Source organism: Melanostigma gelatinosum (assembly GCF_949748355.1).
Source record: "Melanostigma gelatinosum genome assembly, chromosome: 23".
Classification (NCBI taxonomy): Eukaryota; Metazoa; Chordata; class Actinopteri; order Perciformes; family Zoarcidae; genus Melanostigma; species Melanostigma gelatinosum.
In genome coordinates this window covers 414,438-439,822 of record NC_136656.1, presented here as the reverse complement: position 1 = coordinate 439,822, position 25,385 = coordinate 414,438, and the positions used below count along the sequence as shown (strand labels likewise).

The window sequence follows — 25,385 nt, the reverse complement described above, 5'->3', positions numbered from 1 at the left end:
ACACACACACGTGGAGCGATACACACACACACACACACACACACGTGGAGCGATACACACACACACACACACACGTGGAGCGATACACACACACACACACACACACACGTGGAGCGATACACACACACACACACACACACACGTGGAGCGATACACACACACACACACACACGTGGAGCGATACACACACACACACGCACACACACACACACGTGGAGTGATCCACACACACACACACACACACACACGTGGAGCGATACACACACACACACACACACACACACACACACACACACACGTGGCGTGATCCACACACACACACACACACGTGGAGCGATCCACACACACACACACACACACACACGTGGAGCGATCCACACACACACACACACACGTGGAGCGATCCACACACACACACACACACACACGTGGAGCGATCCACACACACACACACACACGTGGAGCGATCCACACACACACACACACACACACGTGGAGCGATCCACACACACACACACAGAAATATATTTGTGATTTATTTTTACATTGATATGAATGATGATCTTTTCATGTGTGCATTGGAATGTGTTTGTAGTTCCTGAGACTGATGTGACCCCACACTGCAGAACATCATGAGCGTGAGAAGAGTTGAGAACAGACAGAAGGGTTCTCTTCATGGAACCTCCACAGCGTTGATTTAATCCTCAACGCTTTCACAAAAACAGCAACGTTTGATTCACTGGACGAGTCATCTGTTCCCAAAAACTACAAATCCCAACGTCAGCAAAGTGCATCAACATGACTTCATCCACACAATACTTTCATAAATACCATAACGTAAACAATCATAACAATAATAACTTAGAGATCAGTCTGTGTGTGTGTGTGTGTGTCAGTGTGTGTGTGTGTGTGTGTGTGTGTCAGTGTGTGTGTGTGTGTGTGTCAGTGGGTGTGTGTGTGTGTGTGTGTCAGTGGGTGTGTGTGTGTGTGTGTCAGTGGGTGTGTGTCAGTGTCAGTGGGTGTGTGTCAGTGTCAGTGGGTGTGTGTATGTCAGTGTGTGTGTGTGTGTGTGTGTGTGTGTGTGTCAGTGGGTGTGTGTGTGTGTGTGTCAGTGGGTGTGTGTCAGTGTCAGTGGGTCTGTGTATGTCAGTGTGTGTGTGTGTGTGTGTGTGTGTGTCAGTGGGTGTGTGTGTGTGTGTGTCAGTGGGTGTGTGTCAGTGTCAGTGGGTGTGTGTATGTCAGTGTGTGTGTGTGTGTGTGTGTGTGTGTCAGTGGGTGTGTGTGTGTGTGTGTCAGTGGGTGGGTGTGTGTCAGTGGGTGGGTGTGTGTCAGTGGGTGTGTGTGTGTCAGTGGGTGGGTGTGTGTCAGTGGGTGTGTGTGTGTCAGTGGGTGGGTGTGTGTCAGTGGGTGGGTGTGTGTCAGTGGGTGTGTGTGTGTCAGTGGGTGTGTGTGTGTCAGTGGGTGTGTGTGTGTCAGTGGGTGGGTGTGTGTCAGTGGGTGGGTGTGTGTCAGTGGGTGGGTGTGTGTCAGTGTGTGTGTGTGTGTGTGTCAGTGGGTCAGGGGAAACGCTCGGCTCAGGACGAGTTCAGTTGTGGCTCCGCCCAGATGACACGCCTCCAGGAGACACACCAGCCTCTGATTGGACAACTGGGTCGCCATGCCGATGAGGTCGGCTGAAAGAGAGAGAGTAAACCTATGACTGGAGACAATGTGTGTGTGTGTGTGTGAGTCTGTGAGTGTGTGTGTGACAGTATGTGTGTGTGTCTGTGTGAGAGAGTGAGAGTGTGTGTGTGAGGACTGACCTGGTGCAGGTGGAGGTGTGTGTGTGTGTGTGAGAGAGAGAGAGAGAGAGAGAGAGAGAGAGAGAGAGAGAGAGAGAGAGAGAGAGAGAGAGAGAGTGTGTGTGTGTGTGACAGTATGTGTGTGTGGCCTGACCTGGTGCAGGTGGAGGTGTGTGTGTGTGTGTGTGTGTGTGTGTGGACTGACCTGGTGCAGGTGGAGGTGTGTGTGTGTGTGTGTGTGTGGACTGACCTGGTGCAGGTGGAGGTGTGTGTGTGTGTGTGTGTGGACTGACCTGGTGCAGGTGGAGGTGTGTGTGAGGAGAAGGCTCCGTGGGATAAGATGGAGGTCCAGGTGTTGGAGTGAGAGAGGAGGGGAGCGGAGGAGGAGGAAGAGGAGGAGTGGGGGAGGAAGACGACGTCGACCGACACGCCGTCTGACAGAGCTGAAGAAACAAAGTGATGAAGATGAAGTGATGAAGTAGGTCATCAGGTCACCTTCACCATGAAGCGTCTCTCGACCTCACTGGACGAGAGACACGGAGACCTCATCATCAAACCTAACCCTAACCAAACCTAACCCTATCTAACCCTAACCCTAACCAAACCTAACCCTATCTAACCCAAACCTAACCCTATCTAACCCGAACCAAACCTAACCCTATCTAACCCAAACCAAACCTAACCCTATCTAACCCGAACCAAACCTAACCTAACCCTATCTAACCCTAACCTAACCCTATCTAACCCGAACCAAACCTAACCCTATCTAACCCAAACCAAACCTAACCTAACCCTATCTAACCCTAACCAAACCTAACCCTAACCAAACCTAACCCTAACCAAACCTAACCCTATCTAACCCTAACCCTAACCAAACCTAACCCTATCTAACCCAAACCTAACCCTATCTAACCCGAACCAAACCTAACCCTATCTAACCCAAACCAAACCTAACCCTATCTAACCCAAACCTAACCCTATCTAACCCGAACCAAACCTAACCCTATCTAACCCAAACCAAACCTAACCTAACCCTATCTAACCCTAACCAAACCTAACCCGAACCAAACCTAACCTAACCCTATCTAACCCTAACCAAACCTAACCCTATCTAACCCTAACCAAACCTAACCCTAACCAAACCTAACCCTATCCAAACCAAACCCAACCCTATCTAACCCTAACCAAACCTAACCCTAACCTAACCCTATCTAACCCTAACCAAACCTAACCCTAACCTAACCTAACCCTAACCAAACCTAACCCGAACCAAACCTAACCTAACCCTATCTAACCCTAACCAAACCTAACCAAACCTAACCCTATCCAAACCAAACATAACCCTATCTAACCCTAACCAAACCTAACCCTATCTAACCCTAACCCTACCTAACCCTAACCAAACCTAACCCTAACCAAACCTAACTATCTAACCCTACCCAAACCTAACCCTATCTAACCCAATCCAAACCTAACCCTATCCAAACCTAACCCTATCTAACCCTAACCAAACCTAACCCTATCTAACCCTAACCAAACCTAACCCTATCTAACCCTAACCAACCCTATCCAAACCTAACCCTATCTAACCCTAACCAAACCTAACCCTATCTAACCCTAACCAAACCCTAACCAAACCTAACCCTATCTAACCCTAACCAAACCTAACCCTAACCAAACCTAACCCTATCTAACCCTAACCAAACCTAACCCTATCCAAACCTAACCCTATCTAACCCTAACCAAACCTAACCCTATCCAAACCTAACCCTATCTAACCCTATCCAAACCTAACCCTATCTAACCCTAACCAAACCTAACCCTATCTAACCCTAACCAAACCTAACCCTATCCAAACCTAACCCTATCTAACCCTATCCAAACCTAACGACTTCCTGTCTGTCCTCGAAACCATCAACCTCTAACTCTCAGAGTGTGGTACTCAGTACACAGTCAAGTACCTCTAACTCTCAGAGTGTAGTACTCAGTACACAGTAAAGTACCTCTAACTCTCAGAGTGTAGTACTCAGTACACAGTAAAGTACCTCTAACTCTCAGAGTGTAGTACTCATTACACAGTACACAGTAAAGTACCTCTAACTCTCAGAGTGTAGTACTCATTACACAGTACACAGTAAAGTACCTCTAACTCTCAGAGTGTAGTACTCATTACACAGTACACAGTAAAGTACCTCTAACTCTCAGAGTGTAGTACTCATTACACAGTACACAGTAAAGTACCTCTAACTCTCAGAGTGTAGTACTCATTACACAGTACACAGTAAAGTACCTCTAACTCTCAGAGTGTAGTACTCATTACACAGTACACAGTAAAGTACCTCTAACTCTCAGAGTGTAGTACTCATTACACAGTACACAGTAAAGTACCTCTAACTCTCAGAGTGTAGTACTCATTACACAGTAAAGTACCTCTAACTCTCAGAGTGTAGTACTCATTACACAGTACACAGTAAAGTACCTCTAACTCTCAGAGTGTAGTACTCATTACACAGTACACAGTAAAGTACCTCTAACTCTCAGCGTGTAGTACTCATTGACGGCGGTCTCAAACCGCCCCCAAGCGGCCCCTCCCATCTCCACGGCGACCGCTTGCTCCTCCTTGTGGGCGTGGTCATAACGCATCGGCAGCGTCGCCACGGAAATGGGCGGGAGGGCGGGGAGGAGGGGGGCGGTGACGAAGGACGACGTGTCACCATCATCTTCATCTTCTTCTTCTTCTTCTTCTTCTTCAGGGTTTGTGGTTTCCAGAAACTCCATCGAGGCTTCAAAGAGAATGACTGGAGACAGATTTATTATTATATTACGATTATTATTTCATTATTATTAGAATTATTATTTTATTATTATATTATTATTTATATTATTATTATAATATTATTATTATAATCCTGTCATGGCGTCATTACGCTACTTATTGTTCTTATTATTATTATATTATTTAGATAGATGACACAAACATTCTTGTTTTAATCCCTGTCACCGTGATGCATGATGGGAGTTGCAGTTCTTAACTTTAATATTTATATTATATAACTTATAGTATTGATAAAAGTACCTCATAGTGTTTTACATTACCAGGATACACATTGATGATGATGCACATTTGAACAAACTATCATATTCATACATATATATATATATATCTGTATATACACACATATATATATCTATCTGTATATCAACATATATATCTGTACATATCTATATCTGTTTATATTTATATCTATATATATAGACATATATATATAGATCTATTTTTAGAGATATATATCGATATATATATAGATATAGATATATATATATATATATATATATACACACACACAGTAGACAATATGAAACAAACAGTCGTACCCGTCTTGTTGTTCTCTGGTTGTAATGTGACAAACGGATGTCTGAAGAGAGAAACAGTGTAGTACTCAGATCATTTACTGCAGTAAAAGTACAATATGTGCCTCTGAGATGAAGTAGAAGTACAATCAGAGATGAAGTAAAGTACCTTGAAGGTGTACTTTGGTGTGTACTCACCTCTTGGTTGGAGGAGGCTCCGTCTGCTTCCTCTTCCTGGACTTCCTGCCGAAACACAGTCGGACATTAAATCCAGATGTTTGACTCTGAAACACTGAGAAGAGGTTTAAGGTCTCACCCGGGTCTCTGGTCCAGAGGACTCACGGCTGGAGACCTGGGGGACAACGAGGAAGACGAGGAGGGAGGACGTCTGAAGGAACGAGGGGTTGAGGGGAGAGGAAGGAGGGAGGAGGAGGAGGAGAGGGAGGGAGAAGGAGATGGGAGAGGGGAGGACTTGGAGAGACGGGGGGAGGAAGAGGAGCACAGAGACGAAGCTCGGTCCATCCAGAACAAACAGCGGTCCTCCTGTGAGAGACAGGAAGTACGTGAGACAGGAAGTACGTGAGACAGGAAGTACGTGAGACAGGAAGTACGTGAGACAGGAAGTACGTGTGACAGGAAGTACGTGAGACAGGAAGTACGTGAGACAGGAAGTACGTGAGACAGGAAGTACGTGAGACAGGAAGTACGTGAGACAGGAAGTACGTGTGACAGGAAGTACATGAGACAGGAAGTACGTGTGACAGGATGTACGTGAGACAGGAAGTACGTGAGACAGGAAGTACGTGTGACAGGAAGTACGTGAGACAGGAAGTAGGAAGTACGTGTGACAGGAAGTACATGAGACAGCAAGTACGTGAGACAGGAAGTATGTGAGACAGGAAGTACGTGTGACAGGAAGTACGTGAGACAGGAAGTACGTGAGACAGGAAGTACGTGAGACAGGAAGTACGTGAGACAGGAAGTACGTGTGACAGGAAGTACGTGTGACAGGAAGTACATGAGACAGGAAGTACGTGTGACAGGATGTACGTGAGACAGGAAGTACGTGAGACAGGGAGTATGTGTGACAGGAAGTACGTGAGACAGGAAGTACGTGAGACAGGAAGTACGTGTGACAGGAAGTACGTGAGACAGGAAGTACCTGAGACAGGAAGTATGTGTGACAGGAAGTACGTGTGACAGGAAGTACGTGAGACAGGAAGTAGGAAGTACGTGTGACAGGAAGTACATGAGACAGCAAGTACGTGAGACAGGAAGTACGTGAGACAGCAAGTACGTGTGACAGGAAGTACGTGAGACAGGAAGTACGTGAGACAGGAAGTACATGAGACAGGAAGTACGTGAGACCGGAAGTACGTGAGACAGGAAGTACGTGAGACAGGAAGTACGTGAGACAGGAAGTACGTCAGACAGGAAGTACATTAGACAGGAAGCACTCGCCTCTCCTCTGCGGCTGTACGTAACCATGGTAACAGCTGCCTGGATACAGAAGGTGCGTCGCTCCCGGTAACAGAGCCTCTCCACCTCCCTTTGAAGCTCCGCCCCTCGCAGGAACCCGGGCACACCTGTACACACACACAGCAACACACACTTAAAGGGACAGCTCACGTTTACTCATAAATAAATAAATAGTCGTCGAGTACCTCTCCTGTCTCTCATGTACGTTTCCAAGGAGACGGGAGGCGGCGGGTGGATGAAGAATCCTCCAATCAGAGCTCCGCTCAGCACCTGTCCGTCATCTTGGCTCCGCAGCCATTGGAGGAACTGTCTCACCGGCCGCAGCTTACGGTAACTCATCTCTGAGTGGTGGCCCAGGCCTGCCAAAGCGACCAATGAGGAGAGAGGAAAGAGGTCAGCTGACACACCCATGAAGATGTACAAGTACACAGCTGGACACAGTGCGTTACCTGTGCAGTACACCTGTGTGTACGTCGTGTTCGTCAAGTAGAAGAAGGACGTCTGATCGGAAGATCTGATCAACTTCAGTCTGGTACAAACTACCACTGAGACTGGAGACAGGTGGGGAGAGAGACAGGGGGAGAGAGAGAGAGAGAGACAGGTGGAGAGAGAGACAGGGGGAGAGAGAGAGAGAGAGAGACAGGTGGGGAGAGAGACAGGGGAGAGAGAGAGAGAGAGAGACAGGTGGAGAGAGAGACAGGGGGAGAGAGAGAGAGAGAGACAGGTGCGGCGAGAGACAGGGGGAGAGAGAGAGAGACAGGTGGAGAGAGAGACAGGGGGAGAGAGAGAGAGAGAGAGAGAGAGACAGGTGCGGCGAGAGACAGGGGGAGAGAGAGAGAGACAGGTGGGGAGAGAGACGGGTCGGGAGAGAGACAGGGGGAGAGAGAGAGAGACAGGTGGGGAGAGAGACAGGGGGAGAGAGAGAGACAGACAGGTGGAGAGAGAGACAGGGGGAGAGAGAGACAGGTGGGGAGAGAGACAGGTGGAGAGAGAGAGAGAGACAGGTGGGGAGAGAGACAGGGGGAGAGAGAGAGAGACAGGTGGGGAGAGAGACAGGGGGAGAGAGAGAGACAGGTGGGGAGAGAGACACGGGGAGAGAGAGAGAGAGACAGGTGGAGACAGAGACAGGGGGAGAGAGAGAGAGAGAGACAGGTGGGGAGAGAGACAGGGGGAGAGAGAGAGACAGACAGGTGGAGACAGAGACAGGGGGAGAGAGAGAGAGAGAGAGAGAGAGAGAGACAGGTGGGGAGAGAGACAGGGGGAGAGAGAGAGACAGAGACAGGTGGGGAGAGAGACAGGTGGGGAGAGAGACAGGGGGAGAGAGAGAGAGAGACAGGTGGGGAGAGAGACAGGGGGAGAGAGAGAGAGAGAGACAGGTGGGGAGAGAGACAGGGGAGAGAGAGACACAGAGACAGGTGGGGAGAGAGACAGGTGGAGAGAGAGACAGGGGGAGAGAGAGAGAGAGAGACAGGTGGGGAGAGAGACAGGTGGAGAGAGACAGGGGGAGAGAGAGAGAGAGAGACAGGTGGGGAGAGAGACAGGGGAGAGAGAGACACAGAGACAGGTGGGGAGAGAGACAGGTGGGGAGAGAGACAGGGGGAGAGAGAGAGAGAGACAGGTGGGGAGAGAGACAGGGGAGAGAGAGACACAGAGACAGGTGGGGAGAGAGACAGGTGGGGAGAGAGACAGGGGGAGAGAGAGACACAGAGACAGGTGGGGAGAGAGACAGGGGGAGAGAGAGAGAGAGAGACAGGTGGGGAGAGAGACAGGGGAGAGAGAGACACAGAGACAGGTGGGGAGAGAGACAGGTGGGGAGAGAGACGGGGGAGAGAGAGAGAGAGAGACAGGTGGGGAGAGAGACAGGTGGGGAGAGAGACAGGGGGAGAGAGAGAGAGACAGGTGGGGAGAGAGACAGGGGGAGAGAGAGACAGGGGGATAGAGAGAGAGACAGGTGGGGAGAGAGACAGGGGAGAGAGAGAGAGACAGGTGGGGAGAGAGACAGGTGGGGAGAGAGACAGGGGGAGAGAGAGAGAGAGAGAGACAGGTGGGGAGAGAGACAGGGGGAGAGAGAGACAGACAGGTGGGGAGAGAGACAGGTGGGGAGAGAGACAGGGGGAGAGAGAGACAGACAGGTGGAGAGAGAGACAGGGGGAGAGAGAGACAGACAGGTGGAGAGAGAGACAGGGGGAGAGAGAGAGAGACAGGTGGGGAGAGAGACAGGGGGAGAGAGAGAGAGAGAGACAGGTGGGGAGAGAGACAGGGGGAGAGAGAGAGACAGAGACAGGTGGAGAGAGAGACAGGGGGAGAGAGAGAGACAGGTGGGGAGAGAGACAGGGGGAGAGAGAGACAGGGGGATAGAGAGAGAGACAGGTGGGGAGAGAGACAGGGGAGAGAGAGAGAGACAGGTGGGGAGAGAGACAGGTGGGGAGAGAGACAGGGGGAGAGAGAGAGAGACAGGTGGAGAGAGAGACAGGGGGAGAGAGAGACAGACAGGTGGAGAGAGAGACAGGGGGAGAGAGAGAGAGACAGGTGGGGAGAGAGACAGGGGGAGAGAGAGAGAGAGAGACAGGTGGGGAGAGAGACAGGGGGAGAGAGAGAGAGACAGGTGGGGAGAGAGACAGGGGGAGAGAGAGAGAGAGAGACAGGTGGGGAGAGAGACAGGGGGAGAGAGAGAGACAGAGACAGGTGGAGAGAGAGACAGGGGGAGAGAGAGAGACAGGTGGGGAGAGAGACAGGGGGAGAGAGAGAGAGAGACAGGTGGAGAGAGACAGGGGGAGAGAGAGACAGGTGGGGAGAGAGACAGGTGGGGAGAGAGACAGGTGGGGAGAGAGACAGGGGGAGAGAGACAGGTGGGGAGAGAGACAGGTGGGGAGAGAGACAGGGGGAGAGAGAGAGAGACAGGTGGGGAGAGAGACAGGGGGGAGAGAGACAGGGGGAGAGAGAGAGAGACAGGTGGGGAGAGAGACAGGTGGGGAGAGAGACAGGTGGGGAGAGAGACAGGTGGGGAGAGAGACAGGTGGGGAGAGAGACAGGTGGGGAGAGAGACAGGTGGGGAGAGAGACAGGGGGAGAGAGAGAGAGACAGGTGGGGAGAGAGACAGGGGGGAGAGAGAGAGAGACAGGTGGGGAGAGAGACAGGTGGGGAGAGAGACAGGTGGGGAGAGAGACAGGTGGGGAGAGAGACAGGTGTGGAGAGAGACAGGGGGAGAGAGAGCGAGAGAGACAGGTGGAGAGAGAGACAGGGGGAGAGAGAGAGAGAGACAGGTGGGGAGAGAGACAGGTGGGGAGAGAGATAGGGGGAGAGAGAGACAGAGACAGGTGGAGAGAGAGACAGGGGGAGAGAGAGAGAAAGGTGGGGAGAGAGACAGGGGGAGAGAGAGAGAGAGACAGGTGGGGAGAGAGACAGGGGGAGAGAGAGAGAGACAGGTGGGGAGAGAGACAGGGGGAGAGAGAGAGAGAGAGACAGGTGGGGAGAGAGACAGGGGGAGAGAGAGAGAGACAGGTGGGGAGAGAGACAGGGGGAGAGAGAGACAGGGGGAGAGAGAGAGAGAGAGACAGAGACAGGTGGAGAGAGAGACAGGTGGGGAGAGAGACAGGGGGAGAGAGAGAGAGACAGGGGGAGAGAGAGAGAGACAGGGGGAGAGAGAGAGAGAGAGACAGGTGGGGAGAGAGACAGGGGGAGAGAGAGAGAGAGAGACAGGTGGGGAGAGAGATAGGGGGAGAGAGAGACAGAGACAGGTGGAGAGAGAGAGACAGGTGGGGAGAGAGACAGGGGGAGAGAGAGAGAGAGACAGGTGGGGAGAGAGACAGGGGGAGAGAGAGAGAGACAGGTGGGGAGAGAGACAGGGGGAGAGAGAGAGAGACAGGGGGGGAGAGAGAGACAGGTGGGGAGAGAGACAGGGGGGAGAGAGACAGGGGGAGAGAGAGAGAGAGAGACAGGTGGGGAGAGAGACAGGGGGAGAGAGAGAGAGACAGGTGGGGAGAGAGACAGGGGGAGAGAGAGAGAGAGAGACAGGGGGAGAGAGAGAGAGACAGGGGGAGAGAGAGAGAGAGAGAGAGAGACAGGGGGAGAGAGAGAGAGAGAGACAGGTGGGGAGAGAGACAGGGGGAGAGAGAGAGACAGGGGGAGAGAGAGAGACATTTTGAAATGGAAACAAGTACAAATGTTTATTTTAGTTAGTGTGTGTAACTGTGTGTGTGTGTGACTGTGTGTGTGTGTGACTGTGTGTGTGTGACTGTGTGTGTGTGTGACTGTGTGTGAGTGACTGTGTGTGACTGTGTGTGTGTGTGTGACTGTGTGTGTGTGTATGTGTGTGACTGTGTGTGTGTGACTGTGTGTGTGTGTGACTGTGTGTGTGTGACTGTGTGTGTGTGTGACTGTGTGTGTGTGTGTGACTGTGTGTGCGTGTGACTGTGTGTGTAACTGTGTGTGTGTGTGACTGTGTGTGAGTGACTGTGTGTGTGTGTGTGTGTGTGACTGTGTGTGTGTGACTGTGTGTGTGAGTGACTGTGTGTGTGTGACTGTGTGTGTGTGACTGTGTGTGTGTGTGACTGTGTGTGTGTGTGAGACTGTGTGTGTGTGTGACTGTGTGTGTGTGTGACTGTGTGTGACTGTGTGTGTGTGTGTGACTGTGTGTGTGTGACTGTGTGTGTGTGTGTGTGACTGTGTGTGTGTGACTGTGTGTGTGTGTGACTGTGTGTGTGTGTGTGTGTGACTGTGTGTGTGTGTGTGACTGTGTGTGTGTCTCACGTGGGTGGAGCTTGTGGTGAGATTTAGGTTGAGACGTGGAGAAGAGCTTCACCATGATTGGCTGGTTGTTGCTCCCGTCCTCCAATCGCAGCCAGTGATACTCCAACAGCCCCGCCCCTCTTCCATCTACCAATGAGAACACACTCTCTCACACACACACACACACACACACACACACAATCTCATACACACACACACACACACACACAAAACAGTGACCGTGTGACTAAAGCTCTACACCATCACAGTAAACACAGTATGATCTTGGTCGCCATGGTAACCCTCACCGCTCCTGATTCGCTCGGGTCGTCCTGAGAAGGTCAGCAGGCCGATGACATCACACACGACGTCATGAGGACGACCCAGGAGCTCCTTACTGAGAGAGAGAGACAGGTGGAGAGGGGGGTGTGTGTGTGTATTTGTGTGTGTGTATGTGTGTAGGTGTGTGTGTGTAGGTGTGTGTGTGTGCGTGTGTGTGTAGGTGTGTGTGTGTGTGTGCGTGTGTGTGTGCGTGTGCGTGTGTAGGTGTGTGTGTGTAGGTGTGTGTGTGTGTACGTGTGTGTGTGTACCTGTTCCAGAAGCTGTAGGAAGCAGCAGGTGGGAGGTGCTCAGGTGAAACAGAGGATTCTGGGAGGACAGAGATGACAGCGGCAGGATTTCTGCTGTTGACGCTGATCTCTGGACACAAGAGCAGTGATGTCATAGTGAGGTCACAGTGAGGTCACAGCTCTGCAGCATTGATCTGCTCCTTAGAGGATTCTTCATAAGATGAGACTCAGTGAACAGGAAGTGACCTCATTAGGACTGAGGAAGAGTGAGCGTGTAGCCCCGCCCTAAAGCATCCCCTGCTTTATGGTCTGTGTGACTCTAAATGGAGCATAATGTACTAAATGAACATCATGCTGTATTGAAGAAGACTTGAAACTAGAGATTGAGACATAAACTCATGTTTACAATGTTTACTGAGGGAATAAATCAAGAGAGAAGTAGAGTCATTTTCTATAGACTTCTATACAACCAGAGGAGTCGCCCCCTGGTGGACACTAGAGAGAATGCAGCTTTAACACGTGAAGCTTTGGATCCTGTTTCTGGAATAAACACAAGAATCTGTTTTATTCGTACCGATGTCGTCTGGCTCGGCCAGGAAGCGCCGCTTGACTCGGTAGCGTCTCAGGTTGATGATGTCATCAGGCTTCAGGCGGCGATACCAGCCGAAGCACACGCTGTTCCACAACACCACACACACACTTCCTGTCCGGTCACACACCTCCAACACGGCCTGGACACAACGACACACAGAGGGTCCTGTGGTTCCTGTGGTTCATGGGTTCCACAGGGTTCCATCTTTGGTCCTAAACGACTGTCTACATGTATTTTGTTTGTTTAACACAATAACTAACCAGTGGCAATGAAGACCACGGCAACAATACGTAGAATGTTACTGAACAACAACATCTCATGTCTGCAGAAACAAGTGAACTGTGTTTCACTCTGAACGTTGAACCAACAGGAGGTACAGACGCGTACGACAGGAAGTAAGTTACAGACTGACCTTATAAGGACACTCACAGTTCTGCTCTGCTTTCCCATAATACATCAGGTGTGACTTGTTGATGATGCGTACGATCAGCTGATGGTGGACGACACCCCTGGCAACGCCCCGTCGACCAATCAGGAAGGAGTCCCGCAGCTGGGACACGGTCACAGCGGGACGTCGAGCTGTCAACACGGTCAACATATTCAATTCATATCAATGAGCCTTCAAACAGATCTCATTAAATATTCAAATATCAGCAGTCTGTCTACCTCCCTCCTCCTCCTCCTCCTCCTCCTCCTCCGTGGGAGGAGCTTCCCTCCACACCCCCCCGCTGTAGTCCACGTTGTTCCACAGAGGGAGGAACACGCTCCTATTGGCTCTCAGAGGAACCAGAGGACCTGTGGGATCAATCAGCCAATCATCAGAGGGGGAGGGGCCAGTGATGTCACAACAACAGGAAGTAGTGTCTCAGCTGCAGAGACGGAGTGATGGAAGCACACACGTAGTTCTTAAAGGGAGAGTGTGATTATCCACAAACAAGTCACACACTGAGCCTCTCCACTCACCTGCTGGTCCCGAGGATCCAAACCAGGACAGAGAGTCCACATGGACCCTCCTGAGTCCTTCATGCTCTGCCTCACCTGGAGCTCCAGCTGTGACCTCCACGCTCACCAGGCTGTAGCTGCAGGTACAGAAGCCGTTAGAGCCGCGACCCCCATCCACCTCAGCAGCAGAGCTCACCCGCCGTCACTTACCCGTCTCCGTCCGCGGACGCCCCGGTGCATGCTGGGAGCTGAGCGGTCATGGCGGGCGTGAAGGTGGCGTTACGCAGCGTCGATCCGGGCCGCAGGACGTTTCTCTCCACCAGCCGGTTCAGACCAGGATCCAGAGTCACCCGGAGCCTGCAGTCCCCGTCTGTCAGCGTGACGTCATACAGGTCATCACCTGGAGACCCCAAACCAGCAAACACAGACCAGTAAGACCAGCAGGATGTGGTCTAGTTCCTGCTGTATCGGAGACAACGCAGCCTTTTCCTGCTTATCTTATTTATATGTTCTGGCCTCTTTAGTTTGTCTCCTTTAGTTTGTCCCGTCTTGTCTAGTTTGTCCCGCCTTGTCTCGTTTGTCCCTCCTTGTCTCGTTTGTCCCTCCTTGTCTCGTTTGTCCCGCCTTGTCTCGTTTGTCCCGCCTTGTCTCGTTTGTCCCGCCTTGTCTCGTTTGTCCCGCCTTGTCTCGTTTGTCCCGCCTTGTCTCGTTTGTCCCGCCTTGTCTCGTTTGTCCCGCCTTGTCTCGTTTGTCCCGCCTTGTCCCGTCTTGTCTCGTTTGTCCCGTCTTGTCTCGTTTGTTCCGCCTTGTCTCGTTTGTCCCGCCTTGTCTCGTTTGTCCCGCCTTGTCTCGTTTGTCCCTCCTTGTCTCGTTTGTCCCGCCTTGTCTCGTTTGTCCCTCCTTGTCTCGTTTGTCCCGCCCTGTCTCGTTTGTCCCGTCTTGTTTACTTGGTCCCTCCTTGTCTCGTTTGTCCCGCCTCGTCTCGTTTGTCCCGTCTTGTTTACTTGGTCCCTCCTTGTCTCGTTTGTCCCGCCTTGTCCCGTCTTGTCTCGTTTGTCCCTCCTTGTCTCGTTTGTCCCGCCTTGTCTCGTTTGTCCCGCCTTGTCTCGTTTGTCCCGCCTTGTCTCGTTTGTCCCGTCTTGTCTCGTTTGTTCCGCCTTGTCTCGTTTGTCTCGTTTGTCCCGCCTTGTCTCGTTTGTCCCGCCTTGTCTCGTTTGTCCCGCCTTGTCTCGTTTGTCCCGCCTTGTCTCGTTTGTCCCTCCTTGTCTCGTTTGTCCCGCCCTGTCTCGTTTGTCCCGTCTTGTTTACTTGGTCCCTCCTTGTCTCATTTGTCCCGCCTTGTCTCGTTTGTCCCGTCTTGTTTACTTGGTCCCTCCTTGTCTCGTTTGTCCCGCCTTGTCCCGTCTTGTCTCGTTTGTCCCGTCTTGTCTCGTTTGTCCCGCCTTGTCTCGTTTGTTCCGCCTTGTCTCGTTTGTCCCTCCTTGTCTCGTTTGTCCCGCCTTGTCTCGTTTGTCCCTCGTCTCGTTTGTCCCGCCCTGTCTCGTTTGTCCCGCCCTGTCTCGTTTGTCCCGTCTTGTTTACTTGGTCCCTCCTTGTCTCGTTTGTCCCGCCTTGTCTCGATTGTCCCGCCTTGTCTCGATTGTCCCGTCTTGTTTACTTGGTCCCTCCTTGTCTCGTTTGTCCCGCCTTGTCTCGTTTGTCCCTCCTTGTCTCGTTTGTCCCGCCTTGTCTCGTTTGTCCCGCCTTGTCTCGTTTGTCCCGCCTTGTCTCTTTTGTCCCGCCTTGTCCCGTCTTGTCTCGTTTGTCCCGTCTTGTCTCGTTTGTCCCGCCTTGTCTCGTTTGTTCCGCCTTGTCTCGTTTGTCTCGTTTGTCCCGTCCTGTTTTGTCTTCCAGTGTCTTACCGTTGAGGACAGCCTGGGGGAAGTAGACAGAGGACCCCTGGTCTCTGCTGTAACGCTGCAAGTCCACCACATACAGCACCTCCCTGCAGACGGCAGGAGAGGACGACTGAAAGACAAAATAAAAGACAGTGATTAGTGAAAGTGTCCCAGGTGATTCAGTGTCTCTGAGCACCAGACTCCCTTTAGAAAACCTCTCATGTTACTGCAGCAGGGTCTGACAGTCTCTCAGTCCTGGTTCTGGTTCTCCCGTGCCCCCCTTCCCTCCAGCAGAGAGGAGAAGCTCTGCTCCTGGAGGAGGGGGAGACGCTGCTGCTGCCGGGAGCTGAGCTCTCCCCCTCCCTCCAGGTCTCTGCTGGATCCGGGTCTGTCCACGGTGGACTGGTCTCTGCTGGAGGATGCGGGTCTGTCCACGGTGGACTGGTCTCTGCTGGAGGATGCGGGTCTGTCCACGGTGGACCGGTCTCTGCTGAAGACCCCGCTGGAGTCTAAACTAGACTGAGACTGGTTCATACAGAGGAGCTAACAGAGAGCTAACAGAGAGCTAACAGGGAGCTAACAGAGAGCTAACAGAGAGCTAACAGAGAGCTAACAGAGAGCTAACAGGGAGCTAACAGAGAGCTAACAGAGAGCTAACAGAGAGCTAACAGGGAGCTAACAGAGAGCTAACAGAGAGCTAACAGCTATTTGAGCCAAACTCAGTTCAACCCGTTTCTAACACTTTAGGTTCTTGTGGTAAATTCAGAAAATCAATAATTCACTGAACGTAAATATTTTAGACAGAACGAGTCGATTTATGATCCAATACGGAGAACAACAGAGCCGTTTTATTTTGAAAAGCTAGCGTTTCATTGGTGAAATGAAAGCTTCTTATTCAGAAAACACAGATTATTATTGTTATTATTATTGTAGACGTCACCATTATGTCCAGTCATTTGGTTTTCTCCAACAAGTAAACCGAAGTTAAATTGTTCGATATTTAAATGTGTTTAACCGCACGAGAGGTGGACGGAAAGAAACAGACCATAATAATAAAGATAATAATAATGACGATCAATAACACACGTGACGACGCTGTTCACACCTTGTTCGGACCGGGTCTGGACCGGGTCAGGGTTCTGTTGAAGACGCAGTCTGGAGCCGCCATGTTGGACAAACAATAACAGTGCAGTGCATTGTGGGAGAAAGACACAAAGGTGGTTTTGTTTTTTTAATGAATTTAATTATTTGTTGTATTTATCACAAAGTGTTAGAATTCATCAGTAAAAACTAAAATGTAATAACAATAATAATTCATAGAAAGCACAGAACCACTTTATATATGACGTATATGTTACACATACATATATATACATACACACGTACGTATATATATATATATATATATATATATATATATATATATATATATATATATACATATATATACATATATATATATATATATATATATATATACATATATATACATATATATATATATATATATATATATATATATATATATATATATATATATACATATATATATATACATATATATATATATATATATATATACATATATATATATACATATATATATACATATATATATATACATATATACATATATATATATACATATATATATACATATATATATATATATATATATATATATATATATATACATATATATATATATATATACATATATATATATATATATATATATATATATATATATATATACATATATATATATATATATATACATATATATATATATATATACATATATATATATATATATATATATATATATATATATATATATATATATATATATACATATATATATATATATATATATATATATATATATATACATATATATATATATATATATATATATATATATATATATATATATATATATACGTATATATACATATATATATAAAACCGGTGTTACACACACACACGTGTCTATTCTCTGCGGGTGAAGTGCTGGGAGTCCCTGAACTCCAGGTAGAGGCTGAACAGCAGGTGCAGGCTCTGGACCCGGCTGCCGTACACCGGGACGTCCAGCAGGGCGCACGCGGTCTCGGCGTACTCGGCCGCGCTGCAGCGGAGTCGGGCCGGCGGCAGCTGCAGGCGTCCCAGCTGCTCCTCCAGCTCGCACGGCCACTCCTGCATCAGGCTGTCGATGTCCGGCATCGAGCGAGCGTACTGAACGCTGGCCGCGGGTTTAGAGCGGTGCAGAGCACAGATACTCTCCACCCAGCTGTCCACCGCACGGGGGTTACACTGAGGACCGGGGACACTCGTCACCTTCTTCAGCTGGAGGACAGAGAAGAGACGGGGAGAGAGACAGAGAGACAGAGAGAGAGAGACGGGGAGAGAGAGAGAGAGACAGAGAGAGAGAGACCGAGACAGAGAGACAGAGACGGAGAGAGAGAGGGAGACAGAGACGGGGAGAGAGGGCGAGAGACAGACAGAAAGAGGGAGAGGACTGATTATGAGACAGGAAGCTGAACGAGAGAGAGACAGACAGCTACCTCTGTGGCCCCGTGCTGCTTGCTGTCCTCAGACAGACAGACAGACAGACAGACAGACAGACAGACAGCTACCTCTGTGGCCCCGTGCTGCTTGCTGTCCTCAGACAGCCACAGAGACATCACCGTGGGGTCAGACTGCTTCACACTGGGCTCGTCCAGGACCATCAGACCCAGACCGTCCCCTTTACCGTCTGGCCTCGGAACCTGAACGCCACACGGGTCACTGTGTTAATAAAGTTATTCTTCAAGCTGGCTCCTGATTGGTCCACCAGTCACTTCCTGTTTGTACCTTGAGGAAGGCGTCGATGTCCCCCACCGCCGGGATGAAGTCTGGGATGAAGGGCTTCAGGCTGTGGTCCAGGTCTACGGTCTGAGGGGTGTAGCTGAGGGGGGGGGGGGCAGACAGCTGTTTAACTGGTGCATCATGGGTAATATATGAGATAATATATTCAGTGATGATGAGTCATGTCTCACCGTGTGATGTACTGGAACAGCTCCTTGATCTCGGTGCTGACGGGCAGGTTGGCGTAGACCGAGGGGTCGTAGACCCCCTCTGGAGCCTCACCGGGGTCCTCGTCATCGTCAGAGTCCTCTTCATCAGAGTCCTCCTCCTCCTCCTCCTGCTCCCCCGTTGGCTCGTTGGCCCTCTGGGACTCGAGGTCCTCGTCAAACTCGTCACTATTGGCCGACATCAAGCCACGCCCCCTGCTCCTCTGAAGAGACAGAAATCATCTGGTGTTATGGGTCATCAAGGGACCGTGTTAACCGGTGTTACGGGTCATCAAGGGACCGTGTTAACCTGTGTTACGGGTTATCAAGCGACCCTGTTAACCGGTGTTACGGGTCATCAAGGGACCGTGTTAACCGGTGTTACGGGTCATCAAGGGACCGTGTTAACCGGTGTTACGGGTCATCAAGGGACCGTGTTAACCGGTGTTACGGGTTATCAAGGGACCGTGTTAACCGGTGTTACGGGTCATCAAGGGACCGTGTTAACCGGTGTTACGGGTTATCAAGGGACCGTGTTAACCAGTGTTACGGGTTATCAAGCGACCCTGTTAACCGGTGTTACGGGTCATCAAGGGACCGTGTTAACTGGTGTTACGGGTTATCAAGGGACCGTGTTAACCGGTGTTACGGGTCATCAGTGGACCGTGTTAACCGGTGTTACGGGTTATCAAGGGACCGTGTTAACCGGTGTTACGGGTTATCAAGCGACCGTGTTAACCGGTGTTACGGGTCATCAAGGGACCGTGTTAAGGGTTATCAAGCGACCGTGTTAACCGGTGTTACGGGTCATCAAGGGACCGTGTTAACCGGTGTTACGGGTTATCAAGCGACCGTGTTAACCGGTTATCAAGGGACATGTGATGTTACCTATGGTGTGCTGTGACCTGTGGTGTTACCTGAGCCTGGCCTCGAGGTGTGGGGCTGTGGTCGCTCTCTATCTCCTCTGAGTCGATCACCTCCAGACTCTCGTCGTACGGCTGGTTCTCCAGCTGGGTCTTCGTCTGGTTCTCCGGCTGGTTCTTCGGCTGGTTCTCCGGCTGGTTCTTCAGCAGACTGGAGTCTCTAATGTCAGCCCGCTCCATAGGACGATAACGGATCCAGTTTGGCCCGTTTACCGATTAGCATTAGCCACCTAGCATCAACAAACCGGAGCACCGGAAGATTTCACCGTCAGAGAACAAACCCCCAGTTTAACGGAGAGACGCTCGTACAGAGAGGAAGAGGACTCTGGTTTAGTGTCGTTAATGTTCCTCTAACAGTCTGACTTCCGTCTGTTTATCTCCGTCAGTCTGTTAGCATCTAACGTTAGCTACTAGGAGCTGTATCCTGGCAACGGACCTCGCGATGCATCATGGGATCTATTTAAACAACTTTATTGAAATCCAGTGAAAATACAAATAAAGCAACACCGCCATCAAGTGTTGAACTACAAATACTTTGTCTCACACAGAAGTACTCTGTCCCTCTGAACTGATACTTTGTCTCACACAGAAGTACTCTGTCCCTCTGAACTGATACTTTGTCTCACACAGAAGTACTCTGTCCCTCTGAACTACGAATACTTTGTCTCACACAGAAGTACTGTCCCTCTGAACTACTAATACTTTGTCTCACACAGAAGTACTCTGTCCCTCTGAACTACTAATACTCTGTCTCACATAGAAGTACTCTGTCCCTCTGAACTACTAATACTGTCTCACATATAAGTACTCTGTCCCTCTGAACTACTAATACTGTCTCACATAGAAGTACTGTCCCTCTGAACTACTAATACTTTGTCTCACATATAAGTACTCTGTCCCTCTGAACTACTAATACTGTCTCACATAGAAGTACTCTGTCCCTCTGAACTACTAATACTTTGTCTCACACAGAAGTACTGTCCCTCTGAACTACTAATACTTTGTCTCACACAGAAGTACTGTCCCTCTGAACTACTAATACTTTGTCTCACACAGAAGTACTCTGTCCCTCTGAACTACTAATACTGTCTCACATAGAAGTACTCTGTCCCTCTGAACTACTAATACTCTGTCTCACATAGAAGTACTCTGTCCCTCTGAACTACTAATACTGTCTCACATAGAAGTACTCTGTCCCTCTGAACTACTAATACTGTCTCAAATAGAAGTACTGTCCCTCTGAACTACTAATACTTTGTCTCACATAGAAGTACTCTGTCCCTCTGAACTACTAATACTTTCTCACAGAAGTACTGTCCCTCTGAACTACAAATACTCTGTCCCTCTGAACTACTAATACTTTGTCTCACACAGAAGTACTGTCCCTCTGAACTACTAATACTTTGTCTCACACAGAAGTACTCTGTCCCTCTGAACTACTAATACTGTCTCACATAGAAGTACTCTGTCCCTCTGAACTACTAATACTGTCTCACATAGAAGTACTCTGTCCCTCTGAACTACTAATACTCTGTCTCACATAGAAGTACTCTGTCCCTCTGAACTACTAATACTGTCTCACATAGAAGTACTCTGTCCCTCTGAACTACGAATACTTTCTCACAGAAGTACTCTGTCCCTCTGAACTACGAATACTTTCTCACAGAAGTACTTTGTCCCTCTGAACTACTAATACTCTGTCTCACATAGAAGTACTCTGTCCCTCTGAACTACTAATACTTTGTCTCACATAGAAGTACTCTGTCCCTCTGAACTACTAATACTGTCTCACATAGAAGTACTGTCCCTCTGAACTACTAATACTTTGTCTCACACAGAAGTACTGTCCCTCTGAACTACTAATACTTTGTCTCACACAGAAGTACTCTGTCCCTCTGAACTACTAATACTGTCTCACATAGAAGTACTCTGTCCCTCTGAACTACTAATACTCTGTCTCACATAGAAGTACTCTGTCCCTCTGAACTACTAATACTGTCTCACATAGAAGTACTCTGTCCCTCTGAACTACTAATACTGTCTCACATAGAAGTACTGTCCCTCTGAACTACTAATACTTTGTCTCACATAGAAGTACTCTGTCCCTCTGAACTACTAATACTTTCTCACAGAAGTACTGTCCCTCTGAACTACTAATACTTTGTCTCACACAGAAGTACTGTCCCTCTGAACTACTAATACTTTGTCTCACACAGAAGTACTCTGTCCCTCTGAACTACTAATACTGTCTTACATAGAAGTACTCTGTCCCTCTGAACTACTAATACTGTCTCACATAGAAGTACTCTGTCCCTCTGAACTACTAATACTCTGTCTCACATAGAAGTACTCTGTCCCTCTGAACTACTAATACTGTCTCACATAGAAGTACTCTGTCCCTCTGAACTACGAATACTTTCTCACAGAAGTACTCTGTCCCTCTGAACTACGAATACTTTCTCACAGAAGTACTCTGTCCCTCTGAACTACTAATACTCTGTCTCACATAGAAGTACTCTGTCCCTCTGAACTACTAATACTTTGTCTCACATAGAAGTACTCTGTCCCTCTGAACTACTAATACTGTCTCACATAGAAGTACTGTCCCTCTGAACTACTAATACTTTGTCTCACATAGAAGTACTGTCCCTCTGAACTACTAATACTTTGTCTCACATAGAAGTACTGTCCCTCTGAACTACTAATACTTTGTCTCACATAGAAGTACTGTCCCTCTGAACTACTAATACTTTGTCTCACATAGAAGTACTCTGTCCCTCTGAACTACTAATACTTTGTCTCACATAGAAGTACTCTGTCCCAGACATCGTGAACAAAGTGTGGAAATAAACACTTCATAATCTCCTGGTTTTAATTTGTCTCTTGAAAGTCTTTTCACATTAAAAGAAGCCAAACATTCAAAATAAAAGCAGAGACACAAGTGTGACCCTTCAGACAGGTCCTCGGGTCCTCTTCAGGGCCGAGAGCCCTGTGAGGAACAACGTGGAGGTCAAAGGTCACGAGGGTGTCACTCAGAGGGAGGTTACCGTAGAAACACCATGGTGAGAAGACCTGAGAGACAGACGTGTGAGTCCTCGAGTCAGGCAGACAGACAGTGTAGCAGGTGTGTGAGTGTGTGTGTGTGTAACCACAGACCAGCTTCTGATTGGTGGAGACGTGCAGACAGAGAGGAACCACAGAGCTGCCTTCAGTGTGGAGGGGGAGCATCAACACTGACACAGCAGGAAGAGCAGCGCACACACACACACACACACACCACGCACTGCTTAACCCTTTAAAGGAACGGAAGCAACACGTGACTCCTTAACCCTTTACAGCCGTTCTGTCGGGTTGACTTGAGAGAAACCGTTGAACTGTCGGCATGACGACGCTCTGCCCAGGTGGATTCTGGGAGGTCACATGGTTTCTTTTGGCCCCCTGATGTAAACACTGCTCCAGAATGCTAATAAAGTTATTCAAAATCAACATCTAGAAATCAGTTTCTGTGTCCAGCAGGTGGAGCAAAACACAAAGTACACGAGTACACTTTTGAGGTACTTCTTAATTTGAGCATTTCCAGTTTCTGCTACTTTCTAGTTCTACTTCACTACATCTGAGGTAAATATTTTACTTTGTATTGTACTACGTCGACATACTACATTCACTTTGTATGACCTGCTATGCTATACTAGCATAGCATGCTATGCTATACTAGCATGCTAGTATAGCATGCTATGCTAGTATAGTATTTTAAAAACTTTTCTGTAAACTTCTTGTCAATATTGTGCCGATGTCATCACATGGATCATTTGCATATGATTAGTTATAAGAACAACCAGCATGAAGTAAAACCTACCAGGTCCTGGTCTGAGCTGGTCCTGGTCTGACTCCGGAACCAACACACTGAGTGAAACTCTTGTTTCCAGGGGACAGGAATAACTGACGGACCAGCAGGAAACAAATAGCAAACAGCTGTTTATTCATCCGACGTGTAGAATAAATGTTGATTTAATCTTTAAGGTTTTCACATGAAGAAGAAGGAAACACAAAGTCATGCAAAGCCTCACTGCAACTGCTGGAGAAGATATAGTAGAAGAAGTAAACATAACAGAAGAAGAAGTAAAGGTAGGAGAAGAAGTAACAGAAGAAGTAAAGGTAGGCGAAGAAGAAGTAAAGGTAGGAGAAGAAGTAACAGTAGTAGAAGTAGCAGTAGTAGTGGTAGAAGTAACAGTAGTAGAAGTAGAAAAAGTAACAGTAGTAGTGGTAGAAGTAACAGCAGTAGTAGTAGTAGTAGAAGTAACAGTAGTAGTAGTAGTAGTAGAAGTAACAGTAGTAGTAGTAGTAGTAGAATAAGTAACAGTAGTAGAAGTAGCAGTAGTAGTAGAAGTAACAGTAGTAGTAGTAGTAGAAGTAACAGTAGTAGTAGTAGTGACAGTCGTAGAAGTAACAGTAGTAGTATAAGTAGAAGAAGTAACAGGAGTAGTAGTAGAAGTAACAGTAACAGTAGTAGTAGAAGTAACAGTAGTAGAATAAGTAACAGTAGTAGTAGTAGAAGAAGTAACAGTAGTAGTAGTAGTAGTAGAAGAAGTAACAGTAGTAGTAGTAGAAGTAACAGCAGTAGTAGTAGTAGTAGTAGTAGTAACAGTCGTAGAAGTAACAGTAGTAGTATAAGTAGAAGTAGTAGAAGTAATAGTAGCAGTAGTAGTAGTAGTAACAGTAGTAGTAGAAGTAGAAGAAGTAACAGTAGTAGTAGTAGTAGAAGTAACAGTAGTAGTAGTAGAAGTAACAGTAGTAGCAGTAGTAGTAACAGTAGTAGTAGTAGTAGTAACAGTAGTAGAAGAAGTAACAGTAGTAGTAGTAGAAGTAACAGTAGTAACAGTAGTAGTAGAAGTAACAGTAGTAGTAGTAGTAGTATAAGTAACAGTAGTAGTAGTAGTAGTAGAAGAAGTAACAGTAGTAGTAGAAGTAACAGTAGTAGTGGTAGAAGAACAGCAGTATTAGTAGTAGTAGTAGAAGAAGTAACAGCAGTAGTAGTAGAAGTAGCAGTAGTAGAAGAAGTAACAGTTGTAGTAGTAGTAGTAGAATAAGTAACAGTAGTACCAGTAGTAGTAGTAGTAGTAGTAGTAGAAGAAGTAGCAGTAGTAGAAGTAGCAGTAGTAGTAGTAGAATAAGTAACAGTAGTACTAGTAGTAGTAGAAGTAACAGTAGTAGTAGTAGAAGAAGTAACAGTAGTAGTAGTAGTAGTAGTAGAAGAAGAAGTAACAGTAGTAGTAGTAGAAGAAGTAGCAGTAGTAGTAGTAGAAGTCGTAGTAGTAGTAGAAGTAACAGTAGTAGTGGTAGTAGTAGAATAAGTAGCAGTAGTAGTAGTAGTAGAAGACGTTTCAGGCCAAAGGTAAACATGTCTAACTTGTGGTTCTAGAGGAGCTCCTGCTCGGTCCAGACGTTGTGGTTCCGTCTCTGTCGTAGGGAAACAAACAGGAGCAACAGAGTCCAGAGATTTGAGGCAACTTTTGTTGCCGTTCCCGTTGCTGCGTCGTCCGTAGTCTAAACAGTTTAGAAGGGAACCCCGGTTTGACCTCTGACCTGTGACGTCATCGCGGTGATGTTCATACATGTATTAATATATATTTGAAGACTTTGAAGAGTTCCTTAAGACTCCACCTCACACTCTGTGCACGCACGCACGCACACACACACTCTCTCTCTCATACACACTCTCTCTCATACACTCTCACACACTCTCACATACACACTCTCTCACTCTCTCATACACTCACATTAACAGGTCATGCTGTAATAAATATCAACATCCATAGCATCTATAAAGTCCAACATTAGAGTTTATACATGTGTGTATATATATATATACATACACATTTATATGTGAATACATATATTTAAATACGCGATTGTGTTTCTCTTTAAGTACTTTTGTTAGAACCAAAAAGTTACGCAGCTTTTGAACTCAGCGTGAAACGTTCAGTCAGACTCCGATTGGTTCGTCGGCCGTGACCTCCACAGCAGAGCATTCTGGGATAGATCCTCCCGAGCTGTGCCTGCTAGGAAACGATCTGCCTCCTTTGTTTAGGT

General features: G+C 48.1%; 2 protein-coding genes across 2 annotated transcripts; both read right to left on the bottom strand.

Annotated features, from left to right (window-relative positions):
- Nucleotides 1–550: 550 nt before the first annotated feature.
- LOC306796724 (RPA-related protein RADX) lies at nucleotides 551–16,487 on the bottom strand (the record flags this gene model as incomplete). The annotated part of the gene is made up of 19 exons (XM_079295792.1): nucleotides 551–1,673; nucleotides 2,075–2,224; nucleotides 4,310–4,579; nucleotides 5,157–5,197; nucleotides 5,331–5,375; nucleotides 5,449–5,675; nucleotides 6,594–6,718; nucleotides 6,797–6,970; nucleotides 7,061–7,162; nucleotides 11,361–11,486; nucleotides 11,648–11,736; nucleotides 11,930–12,038; nucleotides 12,483–12,639; nucleotides 12,913–13,079; nucleotides 13,167–13,295; nucleotides 13,464–13,579; nucleotides 13,653–13,842; nucleotides 15,344–15,449; nucleotides 16,425–16,487. The coding sequence occupies 19 exons, from the start codon at nucleotides 16,485–16,487 to the stop codon at nucleotides 1,549–1,551; spliced, it is 2,511 nt and encodes an 836-aa protein (XP_079151918.1). The 3' UTR covers nucleotides 551–1,548.
- Nucleotides 16,488–17,293: 806 nt separating this feature from the next.
- On the bottom strand, nucleotides 17,294–19,719 carry ift46 (intraflagellar transport 46 homolog (Chlamydomonas)). Its single transcript, XM_079295232.1, has 5 exons — nucleotides 19,290–19,719; nucleotides 18,358–18,596; nucleotides 18,173–18,266; nucleotides 17,956–18,087; nucleotides 17,294–17,665 (listed from the first exon to the last, which is right to left on the bottom strand). The coding sequence occupies exons 1-5, from the start codon at nucleotides 19,473–19,475 to the stop codon at nucleotides 17,312–17,314; spliced, it is 1,005 nt and encodes a 334-aa protein (XP_079151358.1). The 5' UTR covers nucleotides 19,476–19,719; the 3' UTR covers nucleotides 17,294–17,311.
- Between the last annotated feature and the right edge of the window lie 5,666 nt (nucleotides 19,720–25,385).